General features: G+C 43.7%; 2 protein-coding genes across 5 annotated transcripts; one reads left to right on the forward strand and one right to left on the reverse strand.

The window, feature by feature from the left end:
- Nucleotides 1-246: 246 nt before the first annotated feature.
- LOC106605537 (tRNA (guanine(10)-N2)-methyltransferase homolog) lies at nucleotides 247-17,645 on the reverse strand. Of its 2 annotated transcripts, XM_014201309.2 has the most exons (13): nucleotides 17,486-17,645; nucleotides 17,216-17,281; nucleotides 17,011-17,084; nucleotides 16,774-16,855; nucleotides 16,594-16,686; nucleotides 16,290-16,424; nucleotides 15,839-15,995; nucleotides 15,649-15,729; nucleotides 14,951-15,115; nucleotides 14,682-14,763; nucleotides 14,346-14,480; nucleotides 7,075-7,195; nucleotides 247-776 (listed from the first exon to the last, which is right to left on the reverse strand). In XM_014201309.2, the coding sequence occupies exons 1-13, from the start codon at nucleotides 17,561-17,563 to the stop codon at nucleotides 624-626; spliced, it is 1,422 nt and encodes a 473-aa protein (XP_014056784.2). In that variant the 5' UTR covers nucleotides 17,564-17,645; the 3' UTR covers nucleotides 247-623. The 2 variants fall into 2 exon arrangements, with proteins under 2 accessions (XP_014056784.2, XP_045574567.1); XM_045718611.1 differs by lacking the exons at nucleotides 17,216-17,281; nucleotides 17,486-17,645 and having other exon boundaries at nucleotides 16,290-16,491.
- A 348-nt stretch (nucleotides 17,646-17,993) lies between these two features.
- On the forward strand, nucleotides 17,994-22,878 carry LOC106605541 (actin-binding Rho-activating protein-like). 3 transcript variants are annotated; one of them, XM_014201315.2, is made up of 2 exons: nucleotides 17,994-18,216; nucleotides 21,982-22,878. In XM_014201315.2, exon 2 carries the CDS (start codon nucleotides 22,046-22,048, stop codon nucleotides 22,541-22,543), a length of 498 nt encoding a protein of 165 aa, XP_014056790.2. In that variant the 5' UTR covers nucleotides 17,994-18,216; nucleotides 21,982-22,045; the 3' UTR covers nucleotides 22,544-22,878. The 3 variants fall into 3 exon arrangements, with proteins under 3 accessions (XP_014056790.2, XP_014056791.2, XP_014056789.2); XM_014201316.2 differs by having other exon boundaries at nucleotides 17,994-18,144; XM_014201314.2 differs by having other exon boundaries at nucleotides 17,994-18,212; nucleotides 21,982-22,876.
- Nucleotides 22,879-23,133: the final 255 nt, after the last annotated feature.

Here is a 23,133-nt window from a genome sequence, read left to right on the forward strand (position 1 = left end):
CTCGTGAGAAACAAGTTTCTCCCTTGTCTCGTCTAGAATCTTGCAGGGATACTGTCAAACTTATCTAAATGCCCTCTGGTACATGGATACAGCTGCCTGAAAGTAAAGCCCTTAAACAGTTCTCTGGACACTTAGGGCCCTCTTGAATCAAATCTGATAATGTGCTTGCTGGGATAAGACAAAACATAACACAGAAAGATGTAGAAAATTGAGAGCCCCTAAAATCTCCTGCATCCAATAAATAAATATTTTAAAATGGTGTTTATTCATTCACAATTCACATTCATTATTACACAAAGGGCAATAAACATCAAACAATAAAAAACATATTTGAATAAAAAATTTGATTTAAAACAGGGAGCCCTATGTCACCATGGAGTCCATTGTAAACCATAAGCAGGTATCGGCTCAATCCTAAATGGACCCCTAGAACCTTCACCTAATGCACTTGTGCAGATCTGTGAGGATTCGATTTGTATATGCAATATGGTGAAACTTCCACCTAGCCTATCAAACAGCAAGGTGGAGTTATTACCACATTGATTGCACTGGTCAAATTCTCTCCACAATTGCATACTGGCTTAGGGGTCCATTTGGAATTGGGCCATCCTGTGATCCTTACATCACTCCCCACCGTTGGCGGCCATCTTGTTGGTCTCCTCCTTTCCTGTCAATGTCCTCTTGCTGATGCCGCTGAAGTACTTTTCCCTGAAGGCGTTGTGGCCTTGGTACGGGCTAAAGTGAGGGTCTGACAGGTGGGCCAGCACATCTGTCTCCTATAGAGAGAGAAAAGACAATTCAGCCCCATATACCAACGACAGAAAGTTCTTGGTACAATTATACCTCTTAAATTTGCGAGAAAAGTGTGAGGGTTTGCCTTCACAAAGTGGAACCAATTCACCTACAACATCGGTTAAGTAAACAAATTTAGCGTCATAAAAATGCCTTTGAACACAGGCGAAGGAAGAAAGAAACCAGATGATATCAGACCTCTGCCAGGTATCCCATTAAACTAACCAAACAACCACAGGATAAAAATTCCTCCTTGCCATCACAAGCTCAGTGTAACAATAATAAATGTTAGTAGAGTGTTATGTTCCTCATATTTTCCTGGTTGGCGCTTTAGCCAGGTTGTTAGGCAGTGTTTGGAAGGCCAGCAGGCAAGAAAGTGTCGGGGCGGACGGACAGTTGGATGGAGCGTGAGGGATGAGGAGTAACGAGGTGCCGTCGGATCCAGAGTGCTAGAAGAGATGACTCCACAGTTGGCCTGCCATTCATCAACGCCACCTCGCTCTGTTGGCCCTGGTTACCACTGCCAGGCAACCTGTCCTGGACCTAGAGATGGTTTCCCTCAGTCGCCACCACATCCAAGAGCTTAAAGAGCAATCCCAGATATGAAGCTCCTAACACTTCCTTAGGTGCCATAGAGCAGGGCTATTCAATAACCAGAGGGTCAAAGTTTTCCAGGTTCTTTTCTACCCGGTAGTCCTTGATAGGCCTAGAGTTCAAACACCTGTCCCAAATCTGAACAATTTTCCAACACGACCATACACCAAAACATTCAACACAGAATAGAAAAGCACAGCAACTAACTTCAAAGTGCTCCGTGGTAGGAGTTAAAAACACAACCATCACTTCTGAATGGAAGCAGTTCAATTCACACAAACTGACACGGCAAACTCTCTCTCACACACACACACACACACACACACACACACACACACACACACACACAGAGCTGTCTCATGTCATAGAGACATTGAACCACTGGACACTTCCCATTTCACACCGAGTATTTAAATACTCTATTACCATCATAGCTCATTCTAATAATTCTACTACTGTACTTTGTATTTAGTTACTCTATTTATACACACAACATATTTATTTAAATACTGGATTATTCACAGCTCACTAATATATTTACTGCTGTACATACTCTTAGCACATCTTGTGTAAATTGTTCCGGTGTATACGTACAGTGCCTTCGGAAAGTATTCAGACGCCTTGATTTTTTCCACATTTTGTTACGTTACAGCTTTATTCTAAAATTGATTATTAAAAAAATATATATATAAAAAATTAAAATGTCCTCAGCAATCTACACACAATACCCCGTAATGGCAAAGCAAAAACAGGTTTTTAAAATGTTTGCAAATTTACAGAAATACCTTATACACGCGTGTTCAGACCCTTTGCTATGAGACTCGAAATTAAGCTCAGGTGCATCCGGTTTCCATTGATCATCCTTGAGATGTTTCTACAACTTGATTGGAGTCCGCCTGTGGTAAATTCAATTGATTGGACATGATTTGGAAAGGCACACACATCTATATAAGGTCCCACAGTTGATAGTGCATGTCAGAGCAAAAACCAAGCCCTGAGGTCGAAGGAATTGTCCGTAACAGGATTGTGTCGAGGCACAGATCTGGGGAAGGGTACCAAAACATTTCTGCAGCATTGAAAGCCCCCAAAGAACACAGTGGCCTCCATCATTCTTAAATGGAAGTTTAGAACCACCAAGACTCTTCCTAGAGCTGGCCGCCCGGCCAAACTGAGCAATCGAGTGAGAAGGGCCTTGGTCAGGGAGGTAACCAAGAACCCGATGGTCACTCTGACCATCGGGTTGAGGTCGGGTGATTGTGGAGGCCAGGTCATCTGATGCAGCACTCCATCACTCTGCTTCTTGGTAAAATAGCCCTTACACAGCCTGGAGGTGCGTTGGGTCATTGTCCTGTTGAAAAACAAATGATAGTGGAACTAAGCCCAAAACAGATGGGATGGTGTATCGCTGCAGAATTCTGTGGTAGCCATGCTGGTTAAGTGTGCCATGAATTCTAAATAAATCACTGACAGTGTCACCAGCAAAGCACACGCAAACCATCACACCTCCATGCTTCACGGTGGGAACCACACTTGCGGAGATTATCCGTTCACCTACTCAGCATCTCACAAAGATGCAGTGGTTGGAACCAAAAATGTCTAATTTGGACTCATCAGACCAAGACAGATTTCCACCGGTCTAATGTCCATCGCTCATGTTTCTTGGCCCAAGCAACTATCTTCTTGTTATTGCACTTTAGTAGTGGTTTCTTCATAACAATTCGACCATGAAGGCCTGATTGACGCAGTCTCTGAATAGTTGATGTGTCTGTTACTTGAACCCTGTGAAGCATTTATTTGGGCTGGTAACTAATGAACTTATCCTCTGCAGCAGAGGTAACTCTGGGTCTTCCTTTCCTGTGGCGGTCCTCACCAGTTTCATCATAGCGCTTGATGGTTTTTGCGACTGCATTTGAAGAAACTTTCAAAGTTCTTCAAATGTTCCGGGTTGACTGACCTTCATGTCTTAAAGTAATGATGGACTCTCGTTTCTCTTTGCTTATTTGAGCTGTTCTTGCGATAATATGGACTTGGTATGTTACCAGATAGCGCTATCTTCTGTATACCACCCCTACCTTGTCACAACCCAATTGATTTGCTCAAACGCATTAAGAAGGAAAGAAATTCCACAAATTAACAAGGCACACCTGTTAATTGAAATGCATTCCAGGTGACTACCTCATGAAGCTGGTTGAGAGAATGCCAAGAGTGTGCAAAGCTGTCATCAAGGCAAAAGGTAGCTACTTTGAGGAATCTCAAATATAAAATACATTGATTTATTTAACACTTTCAGTTACATGATTCCATGTGTGTTATTTCATAGTGTTGATGTCTTCACTATTATTCTACAATGTAGAAAATAGTAAAAATAAAGAAAACCCCTAGAATGAGTAGCTGTGTCCAAACCTTTGACTGGTACTGTATGTAAATTAGATATTTCTGTAGACAATTGAGATTATTTTTCTTCGATTTAATCCATTTTGAATTCAGGCTGTAACACAACAAAATGTGCAGTAAGTCAAGGGGTATGAACTATTTATCTATATATAGTAGCATGCTTTGAGATATATGTTCCAGGTTTGGGGCTCTGGGAGTCAGAGACAGATGCCAGTGTGTGTGTGTCTTCTGTGTCTGTGTGTGTGTGTGTGTGTGTGTGTGTGTGTGTGTGCGCATGCGGTGATTCACACAGGGCTTGCCTTTATGGGAACAATTGTGTTTTGAAGTGAAGAGGTTGTCAAATCCAAAGATGGATTATTTTCCATAAAATGTGTGATTAAGTCATTTAAGTGCTGTATATAAAAAAGCCAATCATAGCCAGATGCTGAGGTTTATGGCAGACCTTGAGGGAAGCACCATCGACATCCCCTTTAACTGTGTTGTATTGTGCGTGTGTATGTTTAAAGAACACACACCGACAACACTCATAGTACACATGTGCATGCTTGTACATACAAACACGGCACAAACATATTCAGTGGCACGCACGGATACATGTATGTAATTCATAGTAAGCACATCACAGCAACATGAAAACCTACAATTATATGGTGTTGCAATCATATTCACAAAGGGATCCATCTCCCTTTTCGAAATGGGTGACGTTCTACTCAAACGCATACACACGCTCGTAACAGCACAGTCACACAGGGTAGACAAGTACAAAAGGAAAAGCATACACACACACATATATATATACATATATACACACACACACACATATATACACACATACATACATACATACATACATATATATATATATATATATATATATATATTACACACATACATACATACATACATACATACATACATACATACATACATACATACATACATACATACATACATACATATAGCTCAAAAAAATAAAGGGAACACTTAAACAACACAATGTAACTCCAAGTCAATCACACTTCTGTGAAATCAAACTGTCCACTTAGGAAGCAACACTAATTGACAAAAAATTTCACATGCTGTTGTGCAAATGGAATAGACAACAGGTGGAAATTATAGGCAATTAGCAAGACACCCCCAATAAAGGAGTGGTTCTGCAGGTGGGGACCACAGACCACTTCTCAGTTCCTATGCTTCCTGGCTGATGTTTTGGTCACTTTTGAATGCTGGCGGTGCTTTCACTCTAGTGGTAGCATGAGACGGAGTCTACAACCCACACAAGTGGCTCAGGTAGTGCAGCTCATCCAGGATGGCACATCAATGCAAGCTGTGGCAAGAAGGTTTGCTTTGTCTGTCAGCGTAGTGTCTAGAGCATGGAGGCGCTACCAGGAGACAGGCCAGTACATCAGGAGACGTGGAGGAGGCCGTAGGAGGGCAACAACCCAGCAGCAGGACCGCTACCTCCGCCTTTGTGCAAGGAGGAGCCCTGCCAGAGCCCTGCAAAATGACCTCCAGCAGGCCACAAACGTGCATGTGTCTGCTCAAACGGTCAGAAACAGGCTCCATGAGGGTGGTATGAGGGCCTGACGTCCACAGGTGGGGGTTGTGCTTACAGCCCAACACTGTGCAGGACGTTTGGCACTTGCCAGAGAACACCAAGATTGGCAAATTCGCCACTGGCGCCCTGTGCTCTTCACAGATGAAAGCAGGTTCACACTGAGCACATGTGACAGACGTGACAGTCTGGAGACGCCGTGGAGAACGTTCTGCTGCCTGCAACATCCTCCAGCATGACCGGTTTGGCGGTGGGTCAGTCATGGTGTGGGGTGGCATTTCTTTGGGGGGCCGCACAGCCCTCCATGTGCTCGCCAGAGGTAGCCTGACTGCCATTAGGTACCGAGATGAGATCCTCAGACCCCTTGTGAGACCATATGCTGGTGCGGTTGGCCCTGGGTTCCTCCTAATGCAAGACAATGCTAGACCTCATGTGGCTGGAGTGTGTCAGCAGTTCCTGCAAGAGGAAGGCATTGATGCTATGGACTGGCCCGCCTGTTCCCCAGACCTGAATCCAATTGAGCACATCTGGGACATCATGTCTCGCTCCATCCACCAACGCCACGGTGCACCACAGACTGTCCAGGAGTTGGCGGATGCTTTAGTCCAGGTCTGGGAGGAGATCCCTCAGGAGACCATCCGCCACCTCATCAGGAGCATGCCCAGGCATTGTAGGGAGGTCATACAGGCACGTGGAGGCCACACACACTACTAAGCCTCATTTTGACTTGTTTTAAGGACATTACATCAAAGTTGGATCAGCCTGTAGTGTGGTTTTCCACTTTAATTTTGAGTATGACTCCAAATCCAGACCTCCATGGGTTGATAAATTGGATTTCCATTGATTATTTTTGCGTGATTTTGTTGTCAGCACATTCAACTATGTAAAGATAAAAGTAGTTAATAAGATTATTTCATTCATTCAGATCTAGGATGCGTTATTTTAGTGTTCCCTTTATTTTTTTGAGCAGTATATATATATATATATATATATATATATATATATATATATATATATATATATATATATATATATAATACACACACAGACAGACAGAAGGACAGACAGACAGACAGACGGAAGGACAGACAGACAGACAGGACAGACAGACAGACACATACAGAAGGAAGGACAGACAGACAGACACATACAGAAGGAAGGACAGACAGACAGACACATACAAAAGGAAGGACAGACAGACAGACACATACAAAAGGAAGGACAGACAGACAGACACATACAAAAGGAAGGACAGACAGACAGACACATACAAAAGGAAGGACAGACAGACAGACACATAGACACATACAAAAGGAAGGACAGACAGACAGACACATACAAAAGGAAGGACAGACAGACAGACAGACACATACAAAAGGAAGGACAGACAGACAGACACATACAAAAGGAAGGACAGACAGACAGACACATACAAAAGGAAGGACAGACAGACAGACACATAGACACATACAAAAGGAAGGACAGACAGACAGACACATACAAACAGACAGACAGACAGACACATACAAAAGGAAGGACAGACAGACAGACAGACAGACAGACAGACAGACAGACAGACAGACAGACAGACAGACAGACAGACAGACAGACAGACAGACAGACAGATACAAAAGGAAGGACAGACAGACAGACAGACACATACAGAAGGAAGGACAGACAGACAGACAGACAGACAGACACAAAAGGAAGGACAGACAGACAGACAGACAGACACCCACCTCAGGTTCCTTGATCTTCTCCATGGTGATGAGACGTCTGGAGGTGTGGCTGGAAAGGGTCTGTTCACAGTTACTGACCAGTCTGAGACAGGCGTTCAGGGGCACCATCTCTTCACAGTACCTACACACACACACACACACACAACTGGTGAATCATTATGGTTGAGGACATTCTCAAACAGCTGGCCTTGTACTGTAAAGCATGAACCAATGTCTAAAGGGTTGATGGGTCCAAATCATCCTCCAAACTGCAATATCTGCACCTCACCATACACTCACCTGCAGAGTAGACCAGCCTTAGCCTGCATGTAATCCCCTCAAAATTACACTACATCCAGGCCAGGTCAGCTCTCTCTCTGTTAAACTCAACCCAGATCAGCTCTCTCTCCTCACTCCCTCTATCCTCTTTCCCGCTCCCAACTCTAGGCCAGTTCTCTCCCAGCTCCAGAGGCCAGTTCTCTCCCAGCTCCAGAGGCCAGTTCTCTCCCAGCTCCAGAGGCCAGTTCTCTCCCAGCTCCAGAGGCCAGTTCTCTCCCAGCTCCAGACGCCAGTTCTCTCCCAGCTCCAGACGCCAGTTCTCTCCCAGCTCCAGAGGCCAGTTCTCTCCCAGCTCCAGAGGCCAGTTCTCTCCCAGCTCCAGAGGCCAGTTCTCTCCCAGCTCCAGAGGCCAGTTCTCTCCCAGCTCCAGAGGCCAGTTCTCTCCCAGCTCCAGAGGCCAGTTCTCTCCCAGCTCCAGAGGCCAGTTCTCTCCCAGCTCCAGAGGCCAGTTCTCTCCCAGCTCCAGAGGCCAGTTCTCTCCCAGCTCCAGAGGACAGTTCTCTCCCAGCTCCAGAGGCCAGTTCTCTCCCAGCTCCAGAGGCCAGTTCTCTCCCAGCTCCAGAGGCCAGTTCTCTCCCAGCTCCAGGCCTTTACTGACCATGTCATGATCTGACTGAAGTGGACAAAAGCCACGGTGAAAAAGGTGAACTAGATTAGATTTAAGATATCGGGGAAACGTAGCCTTGTCAGGAGCGCTCTGTGTGTGTGTGTGTGTGTGTGTGTTCACGCGCATATCGGCCAAGCACCACAACTAAAGCTGTCCAGGGCATGGTACTGTATTTATTAGGATCCCCATTAGCTAGGGTGAAAGCTGTAGCTACTCTTCCTGGGGTCCATGAAACATGACATTAATAGACCATTGCAGCTGAAGGACAGAACTACATAAAATTACATAATACGTAACATTAAATTGACAGGTACAGAACTACATCAATTAAAAATAAGAACACACACTTTCAAATTCTTATGCCTTAGCAATCCATGCAACATGTACTCAAATGGCTCCTCTACAGTCATCCATTTTGATACAGTTGCTTACTGCTACAACTGCAGCTCCTCATCCTAACCTCTCAGAACCAGTTGTTCTGTAAACACTAGCGAGCATCTCACAAAATTAGGAACCACCCGTGTTCTTGGTTCTCCCGTTTGACGTCAATACTACTCATAATAATGATGCGATTAATAGATGCTACTGAATGCAAGTGCCTGTAGATTACAGGCCTCTAGTGTGTGTGTTCGTCAGCACCGTGACCAAAGCGAGGCGTTCATTCTACCTGCCAATCACATCTTATTACTGGGCAGCTGGACCTTCCACATGGGCAGTTTCATTTAAAGATGGGTGGGGCCTATCAATACAGCTTTTTCCATCTTCTCAGACAAATACAGAGTTGAAACCTCTGTGCAGATGTTCCATAGGCAGGCAGATTGGGGGTCAGGTTAGAGGCCATTTAAGCACTATAGGCTGAGGTGCAGTAGTCTAGCCCACCTACCTTTAATTGCATGGTATACTGTGGGCCAGATAGACATTGTCAAGGCATATTAATTCAATTGTTGTCAAGATGGTGAAAGGCCTGTCTTTGATAAGGAGAAGCTCAGCATTCTTAACACCACAACTGACCAAACAAGTCCTACAGGATGTAGTTTTACCTTGACTACTGCCTGGTAATGTGTTCACGTGCTAAAAAGAAAGACATAATAAAGCTACAGCTGATCAGCAATGTTCCAACGTCAACAAAACGCATGTGGACCTTTCCTGGCTCAAACTAAAATCAGTCCTTAGGACATTCCGGAAGGTCTGGAGGTTGTGTCAATGTCTCCTGGAGATCCGTAGGACACCCCCTATTTGCTGGGGAGATTGGGGGGGGAAAAACTAAAAGTGACGCAGACAAACTGTCTATTGAATCAGCTAACTATACAGCTCTGACAGACATTCATATTCCACAAGGCATGCAAATAAAAGGTCTCTTCATAGTCCCTAAAGCCAAAAAGGAATTCAAGGCAACACAGTAATGTAGCCATGATAGCACTGAACTCCCTGACATCTCAAATCACTCAAGCAAGCAGCAAAAAAGTAGGTTTAAAAATAAATAAAAAACCTCACATCACAGCCCAATGCCTCTGACCTAAATTGCTTGTAGCATCTCCTTCCAGAGCACATCTGGTGTTTGGTTAAAGATAAGATGTGCCCTTGGCATCAGGATATCAGGGCAACTGAGAAAGCAACGGGAAGCAAAGCCTCAGTAGAGTAAGGACATACTGCTCCATATGATATGATAGTCTGGTCAGCTTACTGATGTTAATCAGTAGAGCAATGTTTTATTGAAGTGAATTCTTATTTTGTGTGTGACGAGTGGATGCTGCTGGGTGTGAGTGGTGCGGGGAATGAAAAACAAGTTTATGAAAACCAGAGGAAACTCCATATCAAGGGGACTTTAATCATTTTATAAATAAGTGCTAAGGCCATGCACTATACCTTAGTTAACCCTTTATGGGTGGTAGACTGACATTACACTATACCTTCGCTAACCCTTTATGGGTGGTGGACTGACATTACACTATACCTTAGTCTACTGCACATAAAGGGTTAATAACTAAGGTATAGTGTAATGTCAGTCTACCACCCATAAAGGGTTAACTAAGGTATTGTGTTGGTCTACCGCACATAAAGGGTTAATAACCAACACAATACCTTAGTTAACCCTTTATGGGTGGTAGAGTTGGTTTAGTTTATTTCTATGCACTTAACAGGGTGAAGGACGTAAGTGAAACCCATCTGATCATAATGATGACCGTGTTCAATTTATAGGACGGAGTGGAGTGACGAATCTCTAAAAAGTCCACAACGCCTCGCTTTGGTCACAGTGCTGACACACACACACACACACACACACGAGAGGCCTGTATTCTATAGGCACATCTATTCATCACATTATTATGAATAGAATTGACATGAAACGGGAGAACCAAGGACATGGCTGGTTCCTAATGTTGTGAGATTCTCACTAGTGCTTACAGAAGAGCTGCTTCGGAGAGATTAGGATCAGGAGCTGTAATTCTAACTGTAAGCAACTAACTAAATGGACGACTGCAGTGTAGCCATTATTATGAGTACATGTAGATTACGAGAGAGTGTTTGTTTGCATATGTAGCACTTTCTCCTACCAGCACCACACTGACGCTGGGCCAGATTTTCACCTTACTGTTTGTCTCCTGGGTTGCTATGGCCACTGTGGAATACAGGCCTCTAATGTGGTGTGTGTGTGTGTGTGTGTGTGTGTGTGTGTGTGTGTGTGCGCTTCGGTGAGCACCGCAACCAAAGCGGGTGTTAATTCTACCTGCCAATCACCTCTTATTACTGGGTAGCTGGACCTTCCACATTGGCCGTTTCATTTAAAGATGGGTGGGGCTGGGCCTTCACTTTCAATACAGTCTTTTCCATCCTCAGACAAATATAGACTTGAAACCTCTGTGCAGATGCTAAATAAGCAGCACAGGAGGCTGCTGAGGGGAGAACGGCTCATAATAATGCCAGGAACGAATGGAATGGCATCAAATCAAAGTGTATTTGTCACATGTCCCGAATACAACAGGTATAGATAGACCTTACAGTGAAATGCTTACTTACAAACCCTTAACCAACATTGCAGTTAAAAAAAAAATACCCTCCCAAAAATAAATGTAGCAAATAATTAAAGAGCAGCGGTAAAATAACAATAGCGAGGCTATACACAGGGGACACCAGCACAGAGTCAATGTAAACCATGTGTTTGATACGATTCAAATGATTCCGCTCCAGCCATTACCATGAGCCTGTCCTCCCCAATTAAGGTGCCACCAACATCATGTGATATGCAGACTGGGGGTCAAGTTAGAGGCCATTTAAGCCCAATAGCCTTTATTTCCTGGTCAGGGCTCTAAGGAGCATGTGTGCGCCTAAGTTGAAAAACGTAGGAGCACACAAAGAAATTTAGGAGCACAATGAAATATATTTGATGTAACAAGCCGTTTTCTTTGTAGCAATAGTGCAAGGGTGACGGGCATGAATCTGCACTCAGTGTATTCTCCATGCCATTCAGGGGCTGCCGCACAGTGAAGTAATCCTTGCAATAATTATCTGTACATTTTTTGGTGCTCCAAATAAAAAATGTCAGGTCGTACAGCAAAATATTTAGGCGCATATGCAAGTAAAATGGTCGCACTGTAGAGCCCTAATGGTATACTGTAGGTCAGATAGACACCGGCATTAAGCACAAGGATCTGTCTCTCAGTAAGGCAGCAGCAGGAATCAAATCAAATTTATTTGTCACATACACATGGTTAGCAGGTGTTAATGCAAGTGTAGCGAAATGCTTGTGCTTCTAGTTCCGACCATGCAGTAATATCTAACAAGTAATCTACCAATTCCACAACAACTACCTTGTACACACAAGTGTAAAGGAATGAATACGAGTGTTGTAGACAAAAGGAAGTCGATAACCCCTTAAACCAACCATGGGGGTTCAAACCCCATCAGCTTCCTGTTAGCTTTGCACTCTGCTTCATTAGCGCCGTCTGACTTATGACTTTAACCCATAGAGAATGATAGAAACCTCTAGTGACCAAAAGGCCATCTTAGCATTGGCAGCGCCATTGAGGGCTTCAACCATGCTTCAGCCATTTTAAAGTAGTCAACTCGGTGGGGATTCCTATGGGTTGTAGCCTCAGTGGTGCTGCCCATGCTGTCACAGACACTATAATAGCACAGATATAAAGATGAGTCCTCTATCTATCTCTATGCTTTAGCCTCAGAGATAATGGGTCTGGTTCCTGCCAAGGCGCTGCAGCAGAGAGGAAATGGCAACAGACCACACCGAGGCTGGAAAAGTCTTGAACTAGTTCAAACTTAAACACAGCATCACGGGGGGAGAGAGAGAGAGAGAGAGAGCGCAAGAAAAAGACTAATGAGCTTGAGAAGCCACAGAGTGAATTGAAACACTGAAAGGCAGCTGAGGCACAGGGCAAGGCGGTGCTCATCATGACGATGGCAGAAATGTTTTAATTGGCCGGCTTGGGGGACCTCATTGCCCAGGCCTGTGACCAGTGTTAGGGGACCTCGAATTGGCCTGCGTCTGGTACTACCCCAGCCCAAAACAACACAACAGTAACACAACACAGCAAATCGTTTTTTCCTACAGCAGCTGCACTGCAACCCCACTTTGTGACTCCAGTGTTTACAAACAAGCATGTTGCTACACAGTCCTGTCCCCTTAGAACAGGGTGACTAAATGGTCCATCTCAAAGGTCCACCGCAGTAACAGTCATTGGTGAATGGCGACATCTAGTGGTGTAGTGTATCTCGCTCTCTCAGGACCACCTAAATCTAACCAGCTAAGACATCTATTAATGTTTCAACAGTGTTACTAACCAACTTTGTGCAATAACATTCTCTCTCAAACAAATTCCCAACTCTACCAATAACCCACATGCCTTGTCTTATTAGCATCCCCTAATTCTCTTGTTCATAACCTCTCTGGTTACACAGTGGCAGACTGCATTCTTTCGCTTTTCTCTCCATATATTTTCTTTCTCTAAGACCCCGCTTCTTCTTTGCTCAGTAAATGTGGAGATGAGTGGAAGGGTCAGAGTTCAGGCCCAACACAGAGGTATTTTTGTTCTGACCCAGTCCTGACTTTCTGGAGGTCATGACTCCTGACTGATACTGTCAGGACCTCCAGCCCAACCCGGCCTGGGTGCACACGGCCTTTCCTTCCCGTCACCGTAGCAGGGTGACAGAAACCCAATAACCCCCAGACAGCCTCCCAATCCCCAGTGTGGAGCCCACAGATCAGGACCTGGAGACAGGCTGTGTTTGGTCAGTGTCAGCCAATCAGCATGCCTGGCCTCATGGGTTTATTTTGGCACTCTGCCCTGAATGAGATAGGGTCAGGAACTGCTAGGTAGTTACACACCCGGAGTGAGGAGCAGAGCACAGGCACACAGTCAGTCAGACAGAGGCACAGACTCTCTCTCTCTCAACCACTAGTGCTAAAGGCTATAGCCCTCTCTCCTTTCCCCGTCTCAGCCAGTCAGTGTGGGGAACTCCAGTGTGTGTGTCACAGACAGTCAGGAGGAACTGCTGGAGGTGAGCGGGAGGTGTAATAGAAACATCACAGGGCTGTGGTGCGTGGTCTGGTCTCATCTTCCTGATGCTCAGACCCTGCCCTGTAATCAGTGGCCAGGAGTCCCAGGGGCCTGTATCCTGTCTGTGGTCCACACAGTAAACCAGCTGTATGGAACAATACACCCAATATACCTCAGGACACCTGCACACTGACCAGAACACCACTAACCCCAGGCCTGAAGACTTTATGGGACAGAGAATGAGATGTACTGATGGGAATAAACACCTGGTCCTGACAGAGAATATGATGCTTCTGAGGGGGGAAGAGGTGCAGAGAGAAAAGCCTGTATCTAAACTAGAATGCTTCGTTAAGCAGATCTGGTACAGTAGCAACACTTCATCAGGGTGTAGACTAAATCACCAGTGTGACTGTTGCCCTCTAGTGGTCTACCAGGGTAAAGGGGAAAAGATAACAGCATGTATCAGCAGGAAAAACAGCTGACTGGTGAGGTTGACCCTGTGTGCAATAAGGTCTTATCAAATGCTGTTTGTATCTATTCGACATCACAACAGTTGATGACAGTGCTATTTGGTTTACACATAGAAGAGGGAGACTGTGTAGACAATACATCTGTGAGCTCAAACCCATCTAAACACCATGACGATACAGTAGATTCAACAACACCCGATGTGAATATTTGACCAATTCAGACTATAGAGCTTTAACAGGAAGTGCTGTATCCAGGGCAGACAGACGGTTATTAACCATGTACGTATATGTAGAGAACTCTGGTGAAATACTGGTGTTGTTGTGAATGGTCCCTGACAAATAAACAAACACAGCCATACTCACTCTGGCCTGTAGATTGGTAGCCAGTAGACTAGCCGCCCCCCGATGACCAGGTGGTGAGCTGAGAAGTTTAACAGGTCAGTGAAGATGTCACTCAGGTGGTAGGCCATGGAAACGGGGACATGGCTGTCTCCAACGCTGGATGAAAGATGAACAAAGAGTCTGTTACTGCAGTGAAGATGCATTTACACACTGATTTAACATCATCTGAGAGAACTTTATATCTCTAGCGTATCTATGGCTTGCTTGCAAGTTTTACAGGCCGTCTTTTTCAAAACTGAGCAAATATACAAAGCACTATAAACAACACTGAAATTCAAGAGGAAGATGAAGACGTACTAGTCTTCAGATGGCTTCACACTGTTTACACATTCCTTCTGAGAGCCTGTTCTCCTGGTTGACTCCCGAATCCCATAGGGGGCTGAGAATTAAACAAACACAAACAAAAATGAAAGATAAGAGATTTGAAAAGATTTAAATCTGAACAAATCACAAAGAATATGGACTTCAACAGAATAAGACGTTTTACTCGTGCATGACTGTACAGGAGACATTCCTGGATGGAGGACCCTACAGAGAACACACAGAGCTCTAGGATAAGAACGTACGGTCAGTGATGATGGTATCAAAGAGCACTCCGTCCCTCCAGATAGGCTTGGAGGCGTCAGACACAAGGACGTCCACATACAGCTTCTCTGAGCCGTACTGACGCAGGTTGGCTCTGATGTTCTCATCTGGACCCCTCCACTTCTGGTTCTTCCGACTCGCTTTTCCTGAAAAACAAACCAAAATACTATTATATAGAAATGCACTTGGTTGTAATTAGGGCCGGGATGATACCAGTATCGCGATAACCGTTAGTATTGTGGCAAGGAAACAAAACACTAAGCGGATTTAACTTCTTTAGGAAAACAGCTCGAATGTTGAAGACATTATGTTGTCATCAAGATTCACATTTATTTATTTTCCAAGCTAGAGCACACAATATTTTACACACAGCAGGTGTAAAAGGATCAGTAGAGTTTGATCTATTTCTTAATTTTTTGCCATGGAAAGAAATATTGAGATACTGGTCCTAGTTGTAATCATATCACATATCAAGTGTTAGGCTTATAGGACAATGCAATTGGACTCGAGCGTGAAAATGAGCACAGAAAAAAATAACTATTTTAAAAGATGATAGAAAGAGCATAACCAACATAACGTTCATCATATAAATGGATTAACTCGCTTGCCAAAGCACAAGATATTTAGCTCTGGGTTCCAAAATAAGAAAAAGTAAACAAGGCCATTTCTAGGATATTACCTATCCCATGGATGGTGTTGTAATCAATATCTGTTCCACAGACATAGGCACCAAAATGAGAGCATGCAACCAGGAGGCTACCTGAGAGAGAGAGAAAACACAATAAGCACAGACTAGCCTTGGGTTCAGCTAAGATGCAGTGTATTTCTGCAAGTGTCAGTTCAAAGACCAAAAGTAACTTTTCTCTTACCAGTCCCAACGAAGGGGTCGTAGACTAGGTCGTGAGCTTTGACCCTGGCGTGGTTGGCCATGATAAAAGACAACCCAGCGTCCATACTGGTGTTACCTATGAAGTGCCTGTTCTTCACACTGTGAGAGCGAATCAACTCACGCTGGCCATCTGCAATCTAAGGAACATACAGTTGATAAGACAAGATCAAATATAGGCTTATCTTTATCATTAAATTAAACAGTGCTTCTCAACCTGGTACCTGGCTTATACACAGGGGACTTGGGAAGACTCAAAAGGACATAGGCCTCATGATAAGTTTCACAAGAGGGAATAATTCAGGCAGATCAAAATGTGATTGTCAACCAAAGAAGGTTAACAACCACTGTGGTAAATAACATTCATGAGTTATAGTAATTACTCATTTGTATATTGACACAGAAATGAAGGAGCACACAGCACACTGACTCACCCATCTCCCAAAGTAGATGTAGAGGGGCTCGTCTGGGATGTCGTTAGGGTCAGTTCCATAGTCCTCCAACAGACAGAAGATGTGTTTAGGGTTCCTTAGATTGACCCTTCCCTCGAAGGAGAGATATTCCATTGCCTTGGGGAGGAAGACCACAGGGTAACTTGTCCAGGTGTCATGGTGCATACTGCTTATCAGTGCCTGCCTTTAACACAATAGGGCAGCAAAAAAGATCGAGTAAGTTGACTTTTTTGGGCTCAATCTTAAATACAAATTACTGGGAGCAAGTCAAGTGTATCATACTCACATCTATCTTCTTAATTCTATCTTCGAACTCTAGAGTCTTGTTGAAAGTGTAGACGTTGATTTTGTATGTTGAGTCTTTCTGTAGGAAGGGTGACTGTTGGGAGCGGTAAAGTTACACACATTAGATACTCCACATGATTGGTTTGCCCTCTATTTAGATGTAATGTAATTTCTCACAAACCATGTTTTCTGTTGGATATTTCAAGAGTGAGTTCCTGAGTTCACTGTGCGTTCTGCCATGACCCCACAGCTCAAATGCAGACCTAGGTGATAAACAAATAACCATAAAAAAGGGCATTACAATTTACTGTGACATTCAAGTTGAGAATCACCTCAGAAGAGAAGGGCTGATGAGCAATGCTGCAGTACCCCTCTAGCTCTTTTCATTGCAACTCCATTGTTGTTCTGTCTCACTTACTTTGCACAAACAGTTCTGGCCATGATGCTGTTGACATCTTCCTCTGACAAGCCATTCAGGCGCCAGAATGGAGACTGGGGAGAAACATGACAGATGATTTTAGGATTTGAGTAGCCTATGCATGGACACCTGATAATGGCCAACTCCTCCCTTCATTGGTATAGCTATCAGGCTAATAATACATATAGACACTAACGTATTTTACCTTTTCTTTAAAGTTTTCACCTGGATCAAACGGTTTGCCCCTGAGGGACAGCAGCGACCTAATCTCCTGTAATGTTACGATGGACAATAAATAAAATCAGAACATTTCTGAAGAATTCAAACATGACAGCTTGTAGATGGTAACGTTACTAGCTTAGCAAGCTAATGTACGGGGAGAAATTCCGTAATGAGACACCAACATCTTTAGAGATAGAGAGAAATAACACAACATTTACAGTTTGACAGAGAGGTACGACATTTATATGCATACCGGTAGCCTGAAGTCAACATTGTCGTGGGCCAGATGTATCAAATATTGTAGGCATATTCTGCTACAGTGGATCGCCATGTTCAAGTTCCCACGCAAAATACATCCGGCTTAAAACTGCGTCCCCGCAAATAGTGGTTCCTGTCTGTTTCAAAATGAATACCACTTTACCAGCAATGATTGTGCATTAAATGCATGTATTTTGGCAAAGAAAAATTAAAATGTGTATGTTTTAGTTTTAGTTTTTTCATTAACGTCCAAATCATTGTGTGCTTATTATTCTGTATAGCTGCTACATAACTGCTTCATAAATGAGGGTGCATAATTTTACTGTAGAGGGAGCTAATGATCAACCAACTAAACATATCAAGGGTAAGCCGCTTTACTTCGTAACATCGCTCACTGACAGGGCACGTGACACGTCCTCAACGATTGGATCAACATTTAGCCACTTGCATCATCACCACATTGTCATTGGCTACTTTGGATGCCCATCAGTGTTTTTCACTGTTCCAATGTAAAGTTCCATGGCATGGATACAATGTTGCTAACAGACACATGATCCTCAGGCTATATCAGTGTTCGTGACAAGAAGTGTAAGGTACCTAAAATCAAATTTCAGGACCAATGTCAGCTATTCATAACGGGTCGACACGGACAGAGTAAGAAAATCTCGGAATAAGCAGTACATCGATTTTGACATTGTAGCAGTGACACTTGTCACCTTACCGTATGTATGTCACTTTCAGTTTACAGATGTGTGCTCACTTTGCATTCCTATATTTCTTGTAATGTGAAATTAATTTGTGCGAGATGAATTAATTGTTTTTAATTTATATCTCAATCTGGAACAGGGGTATCATGTACCCTAAACATTTGAGGGGGCACAAAGTATGTGAGGGTGGCAGGGGGTAAGGTCCCATTCCAGAAGTTGGCGAATTTTGCATTTTTTCAAGCACCGGAAGCAGCTTTTTCCTGCAATCTAGAGCCATAATCATTATGCTTAATTCTATGTAAAAAAAAATATATGTTTATTTTACTGCATATCTAAGCATACCCCTGAGCTCTCTGTATCCTCCTGACTGGTGCTTTTTTTTAAAGAAACTAAATATATATCTCTGCAGCTCTACTAAAATCTAGGTAAAAGATTCAAAGGAATGTGAGTCTTATTCAGTACATTTAGTAATTGCTAGCTTTTCAAAAGATTACCAACTTTGCCAGCAGGCATGCCAGCTAAGATAGATAGACAAGCTAGCTACTCATAACTTGAGGTTGGGTGATAGGTTCCCAATCTGGACTAGCTAAACCCAACTTCATAAAATTGTTAGGTGGCTAGTACAGAGAAACAACAAAATATATATATATTTTAAAGTTGATAATATATATATATACACTCAACAAAAATATAAATGCAACATGCAACCATTACAAAGATTTTACTGAGTTACTAGTCACAGATACCTTAAAAATAAACGTAGGGGCGTGGATCAGAAAACCAGTCAGTATCTGATGTGACCACCATTTGCCTCATGCAGCGCAACACATCTCCTTCGCATAGAGTTGATCAGGCAGATTGTGGCCTGTGGAATGTTGTCCCACTCCCCTTCAATGGCTGTGCGAAGTTGCTGGATATTAGCGGGAACTAGAACACGCTGTCGTACACATCAATCAGGAGCATCCCAAACATGCTCAGTGGGTGATATGTCTGGTGAGTATGCAGGCCATGGAAGAACTGGGACATTTTCAGCTTCCAGAAATTGTGTACAGATCCTTGCATCATAGGGCCGTGCATTATCATGCTGAAACATGAGGTGATGGCGGTGGATGAATGGCACAATGGGCCTCAGGATCTCGTCACGGTATCTCTGTGCATTCAAATTGCCACCGATAAAATGCAATTGTGTTTGTTGTCCATAGCTTATGCCTGCCCATACCATAACCCCACCGCCACCATGAGGCACTCTGTTCAAAATGTTGACATCAGCAACCTGCTCGCCCACACAACGCCATACACGCTGTCTGCCATCTGAACGGTACAGTTGAAACCGGGATTCATCCGTGAAGAGCACACTTCTCCAGCGTGCCAGTGGCCATCGAAGGTGAGCATTTGCCCACTGAAGTCGGTTACGACGCAGAACTGCAGTCAAGTCAAGACCCTGGTGAGGATGACGAGAACCCAGATGAGCTTCCCTGAGACGGTTTCTGACAGTTTGTGCAGAAATTCTTCAGTTGTGCAAACCCATAGTTTCATCAGCTGTTTGGGTGGCTGGTCTCAGACGATCCTGCAGGTGAAGAAGTCGGATGTGCAGGTCCTTGGCTTGCATGGTTACACGTGGTCTGCGGTTGTGAGGCCGGTTGGACGTACTGCCAAATTCTTTAAAACAATGTCGGAGGCGACTTATGGTAGAGAAAGGAACATTCAATTATCCGGCAACAGCTCTGGTGGACATTCCTGCAGTCAGCATGCCAATTGCATGCTCCCTCAAAACTTGACACATCTGTGGCATTCTGTTCTGTGACAGAACTGCCTATTTTAGAGTGGCCTTTTATTGTCCTCAGCACAAGGTGCCCCTGTGTAATGTTCATGCTGTTTAATCAGCTTCTTGATATGCCACACGGAGGTACAGTACCAGGCAAAAGTTTGGACACACCTACTCAAAGGGTTTTTCAATTTTTTCAAACTATTTTCTACATTGTAGAATAATAGTGAACACATCACAACTATGAAATAACACATATGGAATCATGTAGTAACCAAAAAAGTGTTAAACAAATCAAAATATATTTTATATTTGAGTTTCTTCAAAGTAGCCACCCTTTGCCTTGATGACAGCTTTGCACACACTTGGCATTCTCTCAACAAACTTCACCTGGAATGCTTTTCCAACAGTCTTGAAGGAGTTCCCACATATGTTGAGCACTTGTTGGCTGCTTTTCTTTCACTCTGCTGTCCAACTCATCCCAAACCATCTCAATTGGGTTGAGGTTGGGTGATTGAAGGCCAGGTCATCTGATGCAGCACTCCATCACTCTGCTTCTTGGTCAAATAGCCCTTACACAGGCTAGAGTGTATGTTGGGTCATTGTCCTGTTGAAAAACAAATGACAGTCCCACTAAGTGCAAACCTGATGGAATGGTGTATCGCTGGCTGGTTAAGTGTGACTTGAATTCTAAATAAATCACTGACAGTGTCACCGGCAAAGCACCCCCACAACATCTCCTCCATGCTTCACAGTGGGAACTACACTCTGCATCTCACAAAGACACAGAGGTTGGAACCAAAAATCTCTAATTTGGACTCATCAGACCAAAGGACAGATTTCCACCAGTCTAATGTCCATTGCTCGTGTTTCTTGGCCCAAGCAAGTCTCTTCTTCTTCTTGGTATCCTTTAGTAGTGTTTTTTTGTTGTTGCAGCAATTCGACCATGAATGCCTGATTCACACAGTCTCCTCTGAACAGTTGATGTTGAGATGTGTCTGTTACTTGAACTCTGTGAAGCATTTATTTGGGCTGTAATTTCTGAGGCTGGTAACTCTAATGAACTTATCCTCTGCAGCAGAGTTAACTCTGGGTCTTCCTTTCCTGTGGCGGTCCTCATGAGAGCCAGTTTCATTATAGCTTTTGATGGTTTTTACAACTGCACTTGAAGAATCTTTCAAAGTTCTTGAAATTTTCCTGATTGACTGACCTTCATTTCTTAAAGTAATGATGGACTGTTGTTTCTCTTTGCTTATTTGAGCTGTTCTTGCCATAATATGGACTTGGTCTTTTACCAAATAGGGCTATCTTCTGTATACCACCCCTACCTTGTCACAACACAACTGTTTGGCTCAAACACATTAAGAAGGAAAGATATTCCACAAATGAACTTTTAACAAGGCACACCTGTTAATTGAAATGCATTCCAGGTGACTACCTCATGAAGCTGGTTGAGAGAAGTGTGTGTGCAAAGCTGTCATCAAGGCAAAGGGTGGCTACTTTGAAGAATCTCAAATATAACATATCTTTTGATTTGTTTAACACTTTTTTTGTCACTACATTCCATGTGTGTTATTTAATAGCTTTGATGTCTTCACTGTTATTCTACAATGTAGAACATTTTAAAGTAAGGAAAACCCATGAAATGAGTAGGTGTGTCCAAACTTTTGACTGGTACTGTGTGTGTATATATATATATATATATATATCTTTATATTTTTTTTACAGGACAAATCTGAGGGGGCATGTGCTCCTGTGCCTCCTATGGGTATGATACCTCTGATCTGGAAGAACTCTCACCTTCATCAGAGCATTAGTAGGATGATGACCTGTTATTATAACTTCATTATAACTAATATAGTTTATCATAACTTTATGCAGTGTAATTAAGTGTTTAAATAGGCTATTTCTGATGATTCATTTGTCTTCGTAAATTAGAAATAGGCCTAGGCTACCATACACAGACATGTAATTGTGCTCTCAACAGCTGTTCATTGAAACATGTTATTAAACCCACAGAAAATGAACTATGCCTAAAAGTGGACGGATCACTTAATATGTACAAGACATCTGAGACACCACCATGGAGAACAACGATGCACCTGTCGAGTTTAACGATGACAGGACAGTGTGTGTGACGTCAGTGAAAGGGTTAAAGGAGAACTGGCAGAGATGGTCCAACGAGCACCAGGAGTACCAGAAACACAACCCCTTCAGTAACGACCGGGGGGCTATGGTGAGGCTCCAGCGGGACCAGGATGGCTATGGGAGGCCCCTGGAGGGCTCCTTGACAGAGCAGAGGGGCCAGGACGCCCATGTCCACATCAGCCGGGAGGTGGAGGAGCTCTGCCAGGTGATCAGGGACATCGGGGAAAGCTGTGGGGACGGTGGCGGCGAGAAGAGACCTGTGGTGACGGTGGAGTTTGGGAAGCTGTTTGAGCACTATGTGAACATCTCCAACAAGGTGGTGGGGATCCTGCTGAGGGCCAGAAAACAAGGCCTGGTCAGCTTTGAAGGGGAGATGCTGTGGCAGGGGCAGGATGACAGGGTCCTCATCACACTGCTACAGTCACCAGGATGAGATGACAGGGTCGTCATTATGCTGCTTCAGTGACCAGGTTGATGCAGCCGACGGACAAGACGGTAACCGAGGCCCTGTCCAGAAACATCCCCTAGCCACTCACGTACAGTAGTTGTGAAAGGATTGGATAGGTCTAAGCAATATGATGAAAATTACATTAGTGTCACGTCCTGGCCAGTATAAGGTTAATTGTTTTGGTAGTTTGGTCAGGACGTGGCAGAGGGTATTTGTTTTATGTGGTTCGGGGTGGTGTGTTTGTGTAAAGGGTGTTTGATTTAGTATTTCCGGGTTTTTGGTTGATGGTCTGTGTTTGTATTCTATGGTTAGTCTAGTGTGTGTGTTTCTATGTTTGGTTAATTGGGGTTGGGACTCTCAGTTGAAGGCAGGTGTTGTCTATCTGCCTTTGATTGAGAGTCCCATATATTAGGGTGTGTTTGTGTGTGTGATTGGTGGGTGATTGTTCTGTGTTGAGCCTATGCTTTGCAGACTGTCAGTTTATCGTTCGTTTTCTTGTTTGTTGTTTTTGTATTCGTGTTGATTTCATTAAATGTTCAAAATGAACAACTGCACACCTGCTGCGTATTGGTCTA

This window comes from Salmo salar, chromosome ssa05, assembly GCF_905237065.1.
Source record: "Salmo salar chromosome ssa05, Ssal_v3.1, whole genome shotgun sequence".
NCBI lineage: Eukaryota > Metazoa > Chordata > Actinopteri > Salmoniformes > Salmonidae > Salmo > Salmo salar.

Excerpts from the sequence above, each read along its gene's own strand:
- LOC106605541 (XM_014201315.2), top strand. The coding sequence starts at position 22,046 with ATGGAGAACAACGATGCACCTGTCGAGTTTAACGATGACAGGACAGTG.
- LOC106605537 (XM_014201309.2), bottom strand. The coding sequence starts at position 17,563 with ATGGCGATCCACTGTAGCAGAATATGCCTACAATATTTGATACATCTG. Across the intron at positions 17,085-17,215 it reads GTGAAAACTTTAAAGAAAAG|TCTCCATTCTGGCGCCTGAA; the intron begins GTAAAATACGTT and ends GTTTCTCCCCAG. Across the intron at positions 7,196-14,345 it reads CTACCAATCTACAGGCCAGA|GTACTGTGAAGAGATGGTGC; the intron begins GTGAGTATGGCT and ends GTGTGTGTGTAG.